This window comes from Fukomys damarensis, unplaced genomic scaffold, assembly GCF_012274545.1.
Source record: "Fukomys damarensis isolate Sample0158 unplaced genomic scaffold, DMR_v1.0_HiC HiC_scaffold_16, whole genome shotgun sequence".
NCBI lineage: Eukaryota > Metazoa > Chordata > Mammalia > Rodentia > Bathyergidae > Fukomys > Fukomys damarensis.
In genome coordinates, this window is record NW_022900928.1 from 803,447 (window position 1) to 819,720 (window position 16,274).

The 16,274-nt window shown below is 61.2% G+C and overlaps 1 protein-coding gene across 1 annotated transcript in view; it reads left to right on the forward strand.

Moving 5' to 3' along the window:
- Muc2 (mucin 2, oligomeric mucus/gel-forming) overlaps positions 1 to 15,370 on the forward strand; it is a 33,130-nt gene extending 17,760 nt beyond the window's left edge. The window contains 21 exon segments of the mRNA XM_033764764.1: positions 3 to 213; positions 215 to 1,364; positions 1,493 to 7,639; positions 8,288 to 8,505; positions 8,788 to 8,962; positions 9,327 to 9,574; positions 10,010 to 10,193; positions 10,370 to 10,580; positions 10,972 to 11,150; positions 11,460 to 11,529; positions 11,670 to 11,767; positions 11,868 to 11,899; positions 12,647 to 12,824; positions 13,018 to 13,122; positions 13,244 to 13,284; positions 13,385 to 13,507; positions 13,611 to 13,709; positions 14,233 to 14,361; positions 14,598 to 14,637; positions 14,824 to 14,950; positions 15,064 to 15,370. Of these exon segments, the coding sequence (XP_033620655.1) occupies positions 3 to 213; positions 215 to 1,364; positions 1,493 to 7,639; positions 8,288 to 8,505; positions 8,788 to 8,962; positions 9,327 to 9,574; positions 10,010 to 10,193; positions 10,370 to 10,580; positions 10,972 to 11,150; positions 11,460 to 11,529; positions 11,670 to 11,767; positions 11,868 to 11,899; positions 12,647 to 12,824; positions 13,018 to 13,122; positions 13,244 to 13,284; positions 13,385 to 13,507; positions 13,611 to 13,709; positions 14,233 to 14,361; positions 14,598 to 14,637; positions 14,824 to 14,950; positions 15,064 to 15,286 (9,988 nt within the window). The 3' untranslated portion in view covers positions 15,287 to 15,370.
- The last annotated feature ends 904 nt before the right edge of the window (positions 15,371 to 16,274 follow it).

A 16,274-nucleotide genomic window follows, 5' to 3' on the forward strand; every position in this document is an offset into this window, starting at 1 on the left:
CCTCCAGCTACAACAACCACGCCACTGACCACCACTACTGCACCACCGACGCCCACGCCAACCCCTCTGTCAACCACCACACCCCTCACTCCACTGACACCTACACCGACCACGCCACTGACCACCACTACCACACCATCAACCCTGACATCGACCCCACTGTCGACCACCACGCCTATCACGCCACCTCCAACTACAACAACCAACGCCTATCACACCACCTCCAACTACAACAACCACGCCCCTAACCACCACTACCACACCACCAACGTCCACGCCAACCCCACTGTCAACGACCACACCCGTCACTCCACCAACAACTACACCGACTGCGCCACTGACCACCACTACGGCATCATCAACGCACACACCAACACCGCTGACCACCACCACGCCCGTCACTCCACCGACACCTACACCGACCACTCCACTAACCACCAGTACTGCACCATCAACCCCCAAGTCGACCCCGCTGTCAACCAACCCACCTATCACGCCACCTCCAACTATCACAACCACGCCACTGACCACCACTACCGCACCACCAACGTCCACGCCAACCCCTCTGTCAACCACCACACCCCTCACTCCACCGACACCTACACCGACCACGCCACTGACCACCACTACCACACCACCCACCCCGACACCGACCCCGCTGTCGACCACCACGCCTATCACGCCACCTCCAACTACAACAACCACGCCACGGACCACCACTACCACACCACCGACTCCCCTGCCAACTCCGCTGAGGACCACCACACCTGTCACTCCACTGACAACTACACCCACCACACCACCTACCACCACTGCTGCACCACCTACCCCCAGCCGGACCCCGCTGTCGACCACCACACCCGTCACTGCATCGACAACTACACTGACCACGCCACTGACCACTACTACCACACCACCCACCCCGACGCCGACCCCGCTGTCAACCACCACGCCTATCACGGCACCTCCAACTATACCCACCACCTCACCTACAACCACTACTGTACCACCGACCCCCACGCCTACCCGGCCATCGACCACCACGATTATCCCTTCACCGACAACTACACCGACCAGGCCACTGACCACCACTACCGCACCACCTACTCCGACGCTGACCCTGTTGTCGACCACCACGCCTATCACGCCACCTCCAACTACCACAACCACGCCACTGACCACCACGACCGCACCACCAGCGTCCACGCCAAGCCCTCTGTCAACCACCACACCCCTCACTCCACCGACAACTACACCAACCACGCCACTGACAGCCTCTACCACACCAGCCACCCAAACGCCAACCCCGCCTTCGACCACCACGACTATCACGCCACCTCCAACTCTATCCACCACCTCACACAGCACCGACACCCACAGTAATCCCGCTATCTACCACAACCCCTGTCCCTCCACCGACAACTACACCAACCACGCCACTGACCACCACTACCGCACCACCAACCCCCACGCTGACCCCGCTATCGACCACCAACAACTGCTGTACCACCGACCCCCACGCCTACTGGGCAGTCGACCACCACACCCATCACTCCACCGACACCTACACCGACCACGCCGTTGACCACCACTACTGCACCACCAACCCCGACGCCAACCCCACTGTTGACCACCACGCCTGTCATGCCACCTCCAACTATACCCACCATGTCACCTACCAGCACTACTGTACCATCGACTCCCACGCCTACCCAGCTATCAACCACCACAAGTGTCCCTCCACCAACAACTACACCGACCACGCCACTGCCCACCACTACCACACCACCCACTCCGACACCGACGCCGCTCTCAACCACCACGCCTATCACGCCACCTCCAACTATCAGAACCACGCCACTGACCACCACTACCACACCACCGACGCCCACACCAATCCCGCTGACTACCACCACTCCCATCACTCCATCGACTACTACACCAGTCACTCCACTGACAACTACTACCGCACCACCAACCCCGACACCGACCCCGCTGTCAACCACCACGCCTATCACGGCACCTCCAACTATACCCACCACCTCACCTACAACCACTACTGTACCACCGACCCCCACGCCTACCCAGCTATCGACCACCACGGCTGTCCCTCCACCGACAACTACACCAACCACGCCACTGACCACCACTACCGCACCACCAACCCCCACGCTGACCCCGCTATCGACCACCACGCCTATCACACCACCTCCAACTACAACAACCACGCCCCTAACCACCACTACCACACCACCAACGTCCACGCCAACCCCACTGTCAACGACCACACCCGTCACTCCACCAACAACTACACCGACTGCGCCACTGACCACCACTACGGCATCATCAACGCACACACCAACACCGCTGACCACCACCACGCCCGTCACTCCACCGACACCTACACCGACCACTCCACTAACCACCAGTACTGCACCATCAACCCCCAAGTCGACCCCGCTGTCAACCAACCCACCTATCACGCCACCTCCAACTATCACAACCACGCCACTGACCACCACTACCGCACCACCAACGTCCACGCCAACCCCTCTGTCAACCACCACACCCCTCACTCCACCGACACCTACACCGACCACGCCACTGACCACCACTACCACACCACCCACCCCGACGCCGACCCCGCTCTCGACCACCACGCCAATCTCGCCACCTCCAACTACCACAACCATGCCACTGACCACCACTACCACACCACCGACGCCCACGCCAACCCTGCTGATTACCACCACTCCCGTCACTCCATCGACTACTACACCGACCACGCCACTGACCACTACTACCGCACCACCAACCCCGACACCAACCCCACTGTTGACCACCACGCCTATCACGCCACCTCCAACTACAACAACCACGCCACTGACCACCACTACCACACCACCGACTCCCCCGCCAACTTCGCTGACGACCACCACGCCTGTCACTCCACCGACAACTACACCCACCACACCACCTACCACCACTGCTACACCACCTACCCCCAGCCGGACCCCGCTGTCGACCACCACACCTGTCACTGCATCGACAACTACACCGACCACGCCACTGACCACCACTACCACACCACCCACCCCGACGCCGACCCCGCTGTCAACCACCACGCCTATCACGGCACCTCCAACTATACCCACCACCTCACCTACAACCACTACTGTACCACCGACCCCCACGCCTACCCAGCTATCGACCACCACGGCTGTCCCTCCACCGACAACTACACCAACCACGCCACTGACCACCACTACCGCACCACCAACCCCCACGCTGACCCCGCTATCGACCACCACGCCTATCACACCACCTCCAACTACAACAACCACGCCCCTAACCACCACTACCACACCACCAACGTCCACGCCAACCCCACTGTCAACGACCACACCCGTCACTCCACCAACAACTACACCGACTGCGCCACTGACCACCACTACGGCATCATCAACGCACACACCAACACCGCTGACCACCACCACGCCCGTCACTCCACCGACACCTACACCGACCACTCCACTAACCACCAGTACTGCACCATCAACCCCCAAGTCGACCCCGCTGTCAACCAACCCACCTATCACGCCACCTCCAACTATCACAACCACGCCACTGACCACCACTACCGCACCACCAACGTCCACGCCAACCCCTCTGTCAACCACCACACCCCTCACTCCACCGACACCTACACCGACCACGCCACTGACCACCACTACCACACCACCCACCCCGACGCCGACCCCGCTCTCGACCACCACGCCAATCTCGCCACCTCCAACTACCACAACCATGCCACTGACCACCACTACCACACCACCGACGCCCACGCCAACCCTGCTGATTACCACCACTCCCGTCACTCCATCGACTACTACACCGACCACGCCACTGACCACTACTACCGCACCACCAACCCCGACACCAACCCCACTGTTGACCACCACGCCTATCACGCCACCTCCAACTACAACAACCACGCCACTGACCACCACTACCACACCACCGACTCCCCCGCCAACTTCGCTGACGACCACCACGCCTGTCACTCCACCGACAACTACACCCACCACACCACCTACCACCACTGCTACACCACCTACCCCCAGCCGGACCCCGCTGTCGACCACCACACCTGTCACTGCATCGACAACTACACCGACCACGCCACTGACCACCACTACCACACCACCCACCCCGACGCCGACCCCGCTGTCAACCACCACGCCTATCACGCCCCCTCCAACTATCACAACCACGCCACTGACTACCACTACCACACCACCGACGCCCACGCCATCTCCTCTGACTACCACCACTCCCGTCACTCCACCGACTCCTACACCGACCACGCCACGGACCACCACTACCACACCAGCCACCCCGACGCCGACCCCGCTGTCAACCACCACGCCTATCACGCCCCCTCCAACTATCACAACCACGCCACTGACTACCACTACCACACCACCGACGCCCACGCCATCTCCTCTGACTACCACCACTCCCGTCACTCCACCGACTCCTACACCGACCACGCCACGGACCACCACTACCACACCAGCCACCCCGACGCCGACCCCGCTGTCAACCACCACGCCTATCACGCCCCCTCCAACTATCACAACCACGCCACTGACTACCACTACCACACCACCGACGCCCACGCCATCTCCTCTGACTACCACCACTCCCGTCACTCCACCGACTCCTACACCGACCACGCCACGGACCACCACTACCACACCAGCCACCCCGACGCCGACCCCGCTGTCAACCACCACGCCTATCACGCCCCCTCCAACTATCACAACCACGCCACTGACTACCACTACCACACCACCGACGCCCACGCCATCTCCTCTGACTACCACCACTCCCGTCACTCCACCGACTCCTACACCGACCACGCCACGGACCACCACTACCACACCAGCCACCCCGACGCCGACCCCGCTGTCAACCACCACGCCTATCACGCCCCCTCCAACTATCACAACCACGCCACTGACTACCACTACCACACCACCGACGCCCACGCCATCTCCTCTGACTACCACCACTCCCGTCACTCCACCGACTCCTACACCGACCACGCCACGGACCACCACTACCACACCAGCCACCCCGACGCCGACCCCGCTGTCAACCACCACGCCTATCACGCCCCCTCCAACTATCACAACCACGCCACTGACTACCACTACCACACCACCGACGCCCACGCCATCTCCTCTGACTACCACCACTCCCGTCACTCCACCGACAACTACACCAAACACGCCACTAATCACCCTTACTACGCCACCAACCCCCAAGCCAACCCCGCTGTCGACCAGCACGCCTATCACGCCACCCCCAACTACACCTACCACACCACCTACCACCACTACTGCACCACCTACCCCCAGCCGGACTCCGCTGTCGACCACCACACCCGTCACTGCATCGACTACTACACCGACCACGCCACTGACCACTACTACCACACCACCCACCCCGACGCCGACTCCGCTGTCAACCACCACGCCTATCACGGCACCTCCAACTATACCCACCACCTCACCTACAACCACTACTGTACCACCGACCCCCACACCTACTGGACTGTCGACCACCACGCCCGTCACTCCACCGACACCTACACCAACCACGCCGCTGACCACCACTACTGCAACACCAACCCCGACGCCGACCCCGCTGTCGACCACCACGCCTATCACGACACCTCCAACTACAACAACCACACCACTGACCACCACTACTGCATCACCGACACCCACAGGAATCCCGCTATCGACCACAACCCCTGTCGCTCCACCAACAACTACACCAACCACGCCACTGACCACTACTACCGCACCACCGACCCCCACGCCAAGCCGTCCTTCGACTACCACTCCAGTCACACCCCCAACAACTGCACTGACCACACCACTGACCACTGCTACCACACCACCAACCCCGACGCTGACCCCGCTGTCGACTACCATGTCCGTGACACCACCCAGAACTCCACCGACCATGCCACTGACCAGCCCTACTGCAAATCCGACCCCCATATCCACCCCGCCTTCGACCACCACTCTAGCCACCCCACCGACAACTACACTGACCATGCCAGAGGCCACCACTACCACGCCACCGACCCCCACGCCGACCCCGCTGTCCATCACCACACTCATCACTCCAGTGACAACTACACCCACCTCGCCACTGACCACTACTGAGAAACCACCTACCTCCACGCAAACCCTGCCTTTGACAACCACTCCAGTCACGCCACCGACAAGTATACCAACCTGGCCACTGACCACCACTACTACTCCACCTACCACCTCACCACCGAGCACACCTGCTACTCAAACAACAACCAGGACTACCACTTCACCAACTCCATCAACTGAGACACCATACACAAATACTCCATGTATAGCATGCCAATGGAGTGGCTGGGTGGATTCTGGTAAACCTCAATTTGTCAGGCCGGGGGGAGATTTTGAACGGATTGAAGATGTCTGTGCACCTCCCTGGACAGCTACCAATATTTCCTGTAGAGCTGTAGAGTACACTAATACTTCAATTGAAGAGCTTGGACAGATTGTGACATGTGATATCTCTGTTGGGCTGGTATGCAGAAATGAAGACCAAAAGCCAGGTGGGGTCATTCCTCAGAATTTCTGCATCAATTATGAGATCAACGTTGAGTGCTGTGGGCCATGTATCTTCACATCTGGCCCCACCAGCCCTACCGCCCTTATCTCGACCACCACACTAGAGACTTCAACTACAGCACCCACCACCACAGTAACCCCAACAACCACAGCCACCACCACAACCACAGAGACTACAACACCAGCCACAGAGACCCCAATACCTGCCACTACAACCACAGTGATACCAACCATCACACCAGGGACTACAACCACTTCCTCTACCACCACAACTACGGAGACACCAACACCCACACTCACCACTCCAGAGACTCCAACCACTCTCCCAATAACCACCACACCAGAGACCCCAACACCTATACCCACCACCACAGAGACCACAACCACTATATCAGAGACTCCAACCACTTCCCTTACCAGCACAACCACAGAGACATCAACACCCACACCCACATCCATTACTACAACTACAGAGACCTCAGCCACTACACCAGAGACCCCAACTCCTTCCACTACAACAGAGACCCCAACACCCACACTCAGCACCACAACCAAAGAGACCCCAACCACCACACCAATCACCCTAAAAACTCCCTCTATCATCACAACTCCAGAGACCACGACCCCAACCACAGTGTCCAACACCACAGGGACCCAGATCACCACAACTCCAGAGACCATGACTCCAACCCTAGTGTCCACCACTACAGGGACCCCCACCACCACACTGACCATAACCACGAGGACTACAACTCCTACATCTACCTCCACCACCCCTGCGCCTCCTGTGCCAACTACCACTGCGGTCACCTCCACCCAGACCAGTCTGTCTTCTACTGAGCCGACCACACTGGAGACCACACCGATCCAGACTCCCAGCACTGGTTGGGAGACCCTTGGCTCCACCCTTTCCTTCTGCTGCTATTTGAATGGCACCTACTATGAGCCAGGTACCCATGTTGTTCCTGACTAATGCTCAGGCATCTGAGGATGGTTTTGTTCCCTGCTGTTCCTGCTAGGTCAGGAACCAGGGTAAGGTCCCGACTAGCAGCTTGCTCCAGAGGCAGGAGGTAGGGGTTGGGAGGAGGAGGTCTCCCTGCACCAGGGCCAGTGTCCCCTGAGGTGGTGGGGTGGGTAAAATGTGAGGACTCCACCCAAGTGAGGATGGTGATCATCTTAGTCCCTTTTCTGTGGCTATAATGATGTACTGAACCCAGACAAGCCATGAAGAGTAGAGGTTTGTTTAAGGTACAGTTTGGGGGCTGGGATTCTAAGAGCAGGGTACTGGCTCCATGACGTGGCAGAGGGCATCCCAGGGTGAGGCTGAGCAGGCCTGATAGCTCAGGTGTCCATCTGTCTGCTTGTTATACAAAGCCACTAATGTCATGGAGGGGCCTCTCCCGAGGACCTCTTGGGTCCTGCTTACCTCCCAACGCCCCTCCTAATGCCCTTAACATATGAATTGGAGCATTGACTCGGGGAGTCCTGGGGGACAGGTTGACACCAGGAAGGGGCTCCTTCCTGTAGCCCCCTTGGGATCCGCAGTGCCAGCCCTGCCTCTGGACAGTGTGAGGACGGGGTCTTTCTCTCCCCTGCAGGTGATCTGGTGTACAACGGGACCCATGGGAACACCTGCTATTATGTAAACTGCTCCCTGGACTGCGAGTTGCAGTTCTTCAACTGGTCCTGCCCGTCCACACCCTCCCCAACGCTCTCAACGCCCTCCACATCAACACCCACTCCCTCCACACCAAAGCCCAGCAAACCAGTCACTACCAAGCCTTCTGGGTGCCCAGACTTCATTCCTCCAAGAGAGGTCAGTGGACAGGACTGGCTTTGTCCCCAGTACCAAGTGGGTCAGTGTCCAGGTCCCAAGGCCTGAGGTGCTACCTTTACTGGCCCACGGTGCTCTCACCACCTTGCCTGCACCATCCCCAGGTGAGGTGCCCTGTGGCCTCTGGGTGCAGGGTCTGCATGGGCGGGGTCCCTTCTTGCCGCACCTACCTCACCACCCAGGTGGCTGCTGCCCTGGGGCCCAGGAAGCCCCCCTTGGCCTCCAGCCCTGAGCGCAGCCTGGCTGACACCCTCCATGCTGCAGGAGAATGAGAGCTGGTGGCTGTGTAATTGCACGATGGCCATCTGCAAGCATGACAACGTGGTGGAGATCGTGGAGGTGGAGTGCAAGCCGCCACCCATGCCCACCTGCTCCAATGGCCTCAAGCCTGTGCAAGTCATGGACCCTGACGGCTGCTGCTGGCACTGGGAGTGTGACTGTGAGCCTCATCCTCCTGGGCCACCTCCTCTGGGGCGGGTGCTGAGGGTCAGTCTCCCGGTGTGGGGGGCCTGGGGCTTCTTGGGCTCGGACCCTGATTGCTAAGAGCTGCTGAGGGCCAGACGCACAGTCCCCCCCGCTCTCTCAGCCTGTCCCTCGTGTAGGGCAGGGGAAAGCTTGTGAAGTGGGGCAGGGGCTCTGTCTCTGGAATGGAGTCCCTCAGTCCTGCAGACGGCTATGGTGGCCTGAGCAGGGGGCACTCACTCTTCTGGGGCTCAGGCGCCCAAGGGTCCCTGCCTGGGAACTGCTGTCTTCAAGCCCCTCAGCTCCTGCTGATGCCTGGAACCACCTCCCCAATCCCACAGGCTACTGCACAGGCTGGGGCGACCCACATTTCGTCACCTTCGACGGGCTCTACTACAGCTACCAGGGCAACTGCACCTACGTGTTAGTGGAGGAGGTCACCTCCACGGTGGACAACTTCGGTGTCTACATCGACAACTACCACTGCGATGTCAATGACAAGGTGTCCTGTCCCCGCACGCTCATCGTGCGCCACGAGACCCAGGAGGTGCTGATCAAAACTCTGCAGATGAAGCCCATAAAGGTGCAGGTACGTGGGGTGTCCACCCTAGGCGTGGCATGGGCTCTGTCTCGCTTTGGTCCAGGAGACAGAGGATGGAGTTGCAGGGCTGGAGGCCGGGAGAGGGCCGGGTCCTCACTCAGGGACACATCCAGCTTCTCTCACAGGCCCCTGTGTGTATCCCCTGTGCCCACCTGAGCTGCCTCCCCAGCACAGGAGGGGTGATGGGGCACTGTGCCTAGCTGGGTCCCCCTCCCCTGCAGCAGCAGGCCCAGTGGTCACCAGCTCCGGGATCCTGCTTCTTGTGTGGGCTCCCAGGAGAGCATTTTCCTTAGTTCCCCAGGGACCACCTGGGCAGCATTTGTCCTGGGCAATGGAGTGGAAGCAGGAGGGGGCAGGGCCCCAGGGGAGGGCCACTAGGGTGGCAGGTCCCGGTGGCCCTCCTGACCCTCGTGCCGACCACAGGTACAGGTCAACAAGCAGGCGGTGGCCCTGCCCTACAGGAAGTACGGGCTGAAGGTATACGAGTCGGGTATCAACTTCGTGGTGGACATCCCAGAGCTTGGTGCCCTCATCTCCTACAATGGCCTGTCCTTCTCCATCAGTCTGCCCTACCAGCGCTTTGGCAACAACACCAAGGGCCAGTGTGGTGAGCCCCAGACCCCCTGCACCCGACTCCGGGTCTCCTGTTCCTCTGCTTGGGGCCATGGTCCTGGGCTTGGTCCCTTGGGGACCCCACATCAGCTGGCCCGGCTTGGTCGGCGCTCTCAGGCCTGGCTGAGGCCGTGTCCTGGCTGGGAGCGACGCAGCCCTTCTCCTCTGCAGGCACCTGCACCAACAGCACAGCAGATGACTGTGTGCTGCCCAGCGGGGAGGTCACCTCCAACTGTGAGCTGGCTGCTGACCAGTGGGTGGTGAACGACCCCTCCAAGCCACACTGTCCCCACACTGAAATCCCCACCCCACGCCCAGCTGTCACACAGACTTTGCTGGAGAACTGCACCCTGTCTCCCTTCTGCGAACTCATCAAAGACAGGTGACAGCCTGCTGGTCGCTGGCCTCAGGGAGGGGCAGGACCTCTGTGTTCACCGGAGTCGCAGTGGCTGGGACAGCGCTGCAGTGGTGCTGTGGGTGGGCACCAGGTCCAGGGGCTTTTTGATCCCATTTCTTTGGCCTCCTGGCACAGTGTAGGTCCCAGATGGCCACCAGGCAGAACTGGCACTCAGGGCTGATGTTGGGGGCTTGGGCTTGGGCACAGTATGGCCCAGAGTCGGGGTCCACAGCCCGGCATTGTGCCAAGGCTGGGGTTCTGTGCTCCATCTCTGGGCCCCTGGTGGCACACAGCGCTCACCACCTTCCCTTCCCTCTCTGGTGGTTACCGGAGGCGGGGCAGGTGGGCACTGTGTGACCCACCCCTCCTTGTGCAGCTTGTTTGCCCAGTGCCACCCCTGGGTGCCCCCCCAGCACTACTACGAGGCCTGCGTGTTTGACAGCTGCTTTGCTCCGAACTCGGGCATGGAATGCGCCAGTGTGCAGGCCTACGCGGCCCTCTGCTCCCAGCAGGGCATCTGTGTGGACTGGCGGGGACACACGAATGGGACCTGCGGTGAGTGCCACCAGCCCCTTCCCTGTCCTGCCCAGGAAGCACTGGGCTCTTCCGTGCCCACCCAGCCAGAAGTCAGAGCCCACTGGGCTTTGACCAGATATGTGGGCAGCTGGGTGTGAGGTCAGGGCTGAAGCCTTCGCCTCCGGTGGGGAAGGAGAGCCTGAGAGGCTGCGGCCTGGGAGTGCTGCCTTGCTCTGTGGCCTGGGCACTGTGGCCCAGCTGGGGAGAGCTCAGAGGGACCCCAGCCCTCTCAGAAGAAGGGGAGGCTCCACTCACGGGGGCTGTTTCTCCGATGCTTCCCTCCTGCAGCTGTGACATGCCCAGCTCACAGGCAGTACCAGGCCTGCGGGCCCTCGGAGGAGCCCACCTGCCAGTCGAGGTAGGCTGCTGGAAATTTGCAGGAGAGGGTCCCAGCCAGCTTCCACGCCCACCTCGGAGACCTGCCCCTGCCGGTCTGAGTCCCAGCCCTCCAGGCCCACCAGCCCCGCCCCACCCTCTGAGTGCTCCTCTGCCCCTCAGCTCCCCACAGAACTCCTCTTTCCTGGCGGAAGGCTGCTTCTGTCCGGACGGCACCATGAATTATGCCCCTGGCTATGACATCTGCGTGAAGATGTGTGGTAGGTCGCGCCCCACCTCAGTGCCAGGGTGGGATGCGGGAGGTGCCTGGGGCTGACCCCAGGAGTTGTGCTGACAGGATGGTTTCCTCTCTCTCCCCAGGCTGTGTGGGACCAGACAATGTGCCCCGAGAGGTAGGTCCTCCTCCTCGGGCTGGGGGTGGGACTCCCCAACAAGTCCCGAGTTTGGGGAGGTGGGGTGGGCCAGGGCGAAGAGGACCGGGAAACCAGGAGACTGAGTAGTGAACGTTTAACTTCTGGAGTAGGGAGTGGGGAGTCCACACATTCCATTGGTTTGTCCATCCAGTCACCATCCATCTGTCGTCCACCACCTCGCCATTGCTTTGTTCATGCATCCGTCCTCTTTTTGTCTCTCCCTCCATTCATCCACTGACCACCCAGGTGTCCGTCGGTCTCTCTATCCGTCCCTCCACCTGCTAGCTCATCGTCTGTCCGCCATCCATGACCCCCTCTGCCTATCCATCCGGCTGCCTCTCCTCCCATCACCCCACATATACCCGGTGGTCCCCTCAGTGCTGTCTATGTCTCCTGTGTGTGGCCTTGGCCATGTAGTCAACTCCTCACCTCCCTATTCGGTAGTGGGGTGCTTCTGCCTTGTGCCAGGTCATGCTGGCGGGTGCTGGGGAGCTGGTGCTGGCTTTGTGGTCTCAGCCTGGTGCCCTGAGTGAGCAGCCCTGACCCATCCCATAATGTGCCTCGTGGGCAAAGAGGTGGCAGGGGCACAGCTTTCCTGTGGCCCCTCAGCTGGGCACCCCATGCAGCTCCTTTCTCCCTGGCTGGCCGTGGGCCAGGCCTTGGTGAAGCTGGGGTGTGGTAGGGCCGGGCCTCCTCTTCTCCTTGCTCACCCTGTTTTCTCTGCAGTTTGGGGAGCACTTTGTCTTCGACTGCAAGGACTGTGTCTGCCTGGAGGGCGGCAGCGGCATTGTCTGCCAGCCCAGGCAGTGCAGTCAAGAGGCCCAGCCCACGTGCGAGGAGGAGGGCAGCTACTTGGTCACTGAGGCCAACCCAGCCGACACCTGCTGCAATGTCTCCTTGTGCAGTAAGGCTGCCCTGGGGCAGAGGCGGGTGGACCTGTCCTTCCCAGGCTGGGCTCACTGCAGCCCTCTGTGCGTGTGGCTCCCGCTGCCCGCTGTCTGTTGAGCTCGGGATGTGCCGGCCTGAGAAGCGGGCTGGCCTGTGAGGGTGGGGGGACCCACAGAAGGCGGGAGCCTCACGTCCCTGTTCCGCCTCAGGGTGCAACACCAGCCTGTGCAAAAATGAGCCCCCTTCATGCTCTCTGGGCTTTGAGTTGAAGAGCAAGATGGTGCCTGGGCGGTGCTGCCCAGTCCACTCCTGTGGTGAGTGGGGGCGGGGAGGCAGGAGGGAGGCAGGAGGAGGGAAGCAGCCTTCGGGGCCTTCCACCTGCACCCCGTGCCTCCGTGGCAGGCCTCTGACAGCCTTTGTGCTCTTTCTCTCCAGAGGCTAAGCAGGTGTGTGTGCACAACAATGCAGAGTACCAGGTGAGTGCCAGGCTGGGGCGGGGTGCATAGGGTGGCACAGCTGTGTCCTGGGTTGGGCTTGGGTGCTCGGGGTCCTTATCACCTGCCCCCATGTCTGCAGCCTGGATCCCCAGTGTTCTCCTCCAAGTGCCAGGACTGCGTGTGCACCCAGGAAGTCAACAGCAACACCCAGCTCAACATCATCGCCTGCACACCCGTGCCCTGCAACGTCTCCTGTGACCCCGTAAGCCGTGCTTCCTTGCTGGCCCTGCCTCAGTCTCCCTCCTCTGTCCCACCCATGTCACCCTCCCCAGCATGGATCTCAGCCCTCCTCCCCTGTGTCCCAGGGCTTTGAGCCTGTGGAAGCGCCCGGTGAGTGCTGCAGGAAGTGCCAGCAGACCCACTGCATCATCGGCTTGCCCAGCGGCCAGTCCATCATCCTGAAGGTGCTCAGAGGCTGCCCCGGTCCAGGCACTGTGGGCGGGGTGTCCCAGGGCTGCGGTGGCCTAGAACAGGAGGAGCAGACTCTCCTGGCTCTGGGGCTCCCAAGTCCAGGCTGGGGGCTCTGGGAGGGACCCTGCCTGTCGCCTACATTGCTGGGGCTCCAGTCTTCGCCTTTGTCTCCCCGTCTGTCTCCTCTGTCTCTCACAAAGACACTCATCACTGGATTAGGGCCACCAGACCCAGGATGGGCTCATCTCGAGACCCTTCACTTAATGACAGCTTCCAGGGCCCTTTTCCCAAATAAGGTCACTCCCTGGTTTGGGGGAGTCAGATGTGGCTATAGCTTTTTGGGGAGCCACAGACAGGTCTCTTGACCCACTGCCCTGGTTCTGCTTAGCCAGTGGCTCTGGCCCCACAGGGTGGCCTCCCGTCTGGGAAGCTACACCTGCTGGGGTTCCTGGCCTTCTGGTCTCCTTCTGGGGTCCCTGGCCCCTGTGCCTCACCCTGGCCCTACTCCGCCTGTAGCCTGGGGACATAGAGAGTAACTCCGACAACAAGTGCACCTTCTTCAGCTGTGTGAAGATCCACAACCAGCTCATCACCTCTGTCTCTAACATCACTTGCCCGGACTTCGACCCCAGCAGCTGCGTCCCGGTGAGGGGCCATCAGGGTGCTGGCTGCGCTCTCCCCAGAGTGGGGGACCCTGCTTTTCTGGGGGACTGGTTTTCTGGGCTGGCACAGTGGCAGCTGGCCTGTCTGCAGCTGGCCAGGCGGGGCGCTGGCCCTCCTGCCTGCTCTGCACCACTACCACCCCTCTCGCACCCCACCCCACCTCACCCCCGCAGGAAGGGGCACCCAGCCCTGCCCCGCTCACTCCGCTCTCCCTCCAGGGCTCCATCACACTCATGCCCAACGGGTGCTGCAGGAAATGTGAGTATCGGTGACAGGCGTCCCAGAGGAGGGAGGCGGGGAGGGTGCCCCAGACATCCGACCAGTGGACTCCGAGGAGCAAGCCCCTTCCCAGGCAGAGGAGGCCAGAGCCCTTGGGAGGGCTGAGGGCTGGTTGTGCTGGAGTTGGAGCCTGGTGTGAGGCTCTGTCCCGTTCCTCTGCCCCAGGCATTTCTCTAAACGAGACCAGAGCGCCCTGTGCCACCATCCCAGTCGTCAAGGAAATTTCATACGCCGGCTGTGCCAAGAGTGTCACCACCAACTACTGCTCTGGGTCCTGTGGGACGTTTGCCATGTGAGTCTGGCTGCGCATGCCCCCTGTGGGTCGGGGGAGGCGCCCACAGAGAGGCCCAAGAAAGGCTGGGCTGGCGCTGCCGGAGGAGGTACCTTGCCCTCTCTTCCTCCCAGGTACTCCGCAGAGGCACAGGCCCTGGACCACCTCTGCTCCTGCTGCAAGGAGGAGAAGACTGTCCAGCGCCAGGTGGTCCTGGACTGTCCCAACGGAGGCTCGCTGCCCCACACCTACACTCACATCGAGAGCTGCCTGTGCCAGGACAGCATGTGCGGGCTCCCGCAGGCCCAGCAGTCCCGAGTGCGCCGCTCCAGCCCCCGACTTCTGGGCAGGGCATGAGTGGCAGTGCCCTCCTGCATCCCACCCCACCCCGCCTCATCTGCCACCCTGGAAGTTTCCTCCCCTCTGCTTGGTTTCCTCTCTGCAGATATTTATTTTCTGAGTCTCTCTGATCTTCTGGTAATAAACTCACGCAGAGGTGCTGTGCTGTGGTCTGAGTTGGTGGCGTGTATCAGGTTGTGGGGGCAGTGGGCCTGACTGCTGGAAGAGGACCCCTTGGTCCCCTAGTCCTGGGCTCTGCACACAGGACACTGGGCCAAATGTGGCCTCTGGCAGTGCCATTTGTGGTGCTGTCTGCGGCCGGCGAGGCTTTGGTCCAGCATCATGATGCTGTGGCCACCTGTGTGCCTGTCGCACTTGTGTGAGGTGTGGGTGCATGTGTAGGGCCTGTACGAGTGTGTGCACACACATTTGTATGTGCCTCTGTGTGTACATGTGCACGTTGTGTGTACGCGCATACGGGTAGGGAGCGGGGGAAGCCTCGGGACTGGGACGGCATCAGATCCGCTGCAAACTGACAGAAGCAGCCGAGACTTTGAGGGCCCTTCCGGGCTGCCGGGAAGTTTTGGGGAAGAGCTATCCAAACCTTCTAACAGTTTGCAGGAGCTCTGCTTGGACACAGGGGTGGTGGAGGGCAGTGGCCCTGTGTGTGAGTGTGTGCATGTGTGTGTGAGTGCACGCACGTGTTCATGGTCCTGGGTGTGGATGCCTGCGCATACTTGGGAGCTGGTGGTGGCTGCTGGCCCAGAGGCGGTGCTTGCGGGCTTCAGAGAGGCCAGGCGTCCCCTCACTCAGGCAGTGGTGGGCGGGGGCGGACCCCCACGTACCTCTGACCATACGCATCCTTAGGGCCTTTGGCAGCTCCTACCTCAGGGAGGACGGCGGGTCTGGGCAGAGGCCAGGTCCCCACTTATGCTCCCCATCACAGCCCCCTGCTGTCTGGGCTCAGCTCAGCCCCCAGCTCCACCAGAGCAGCAGTGCGGAGGGT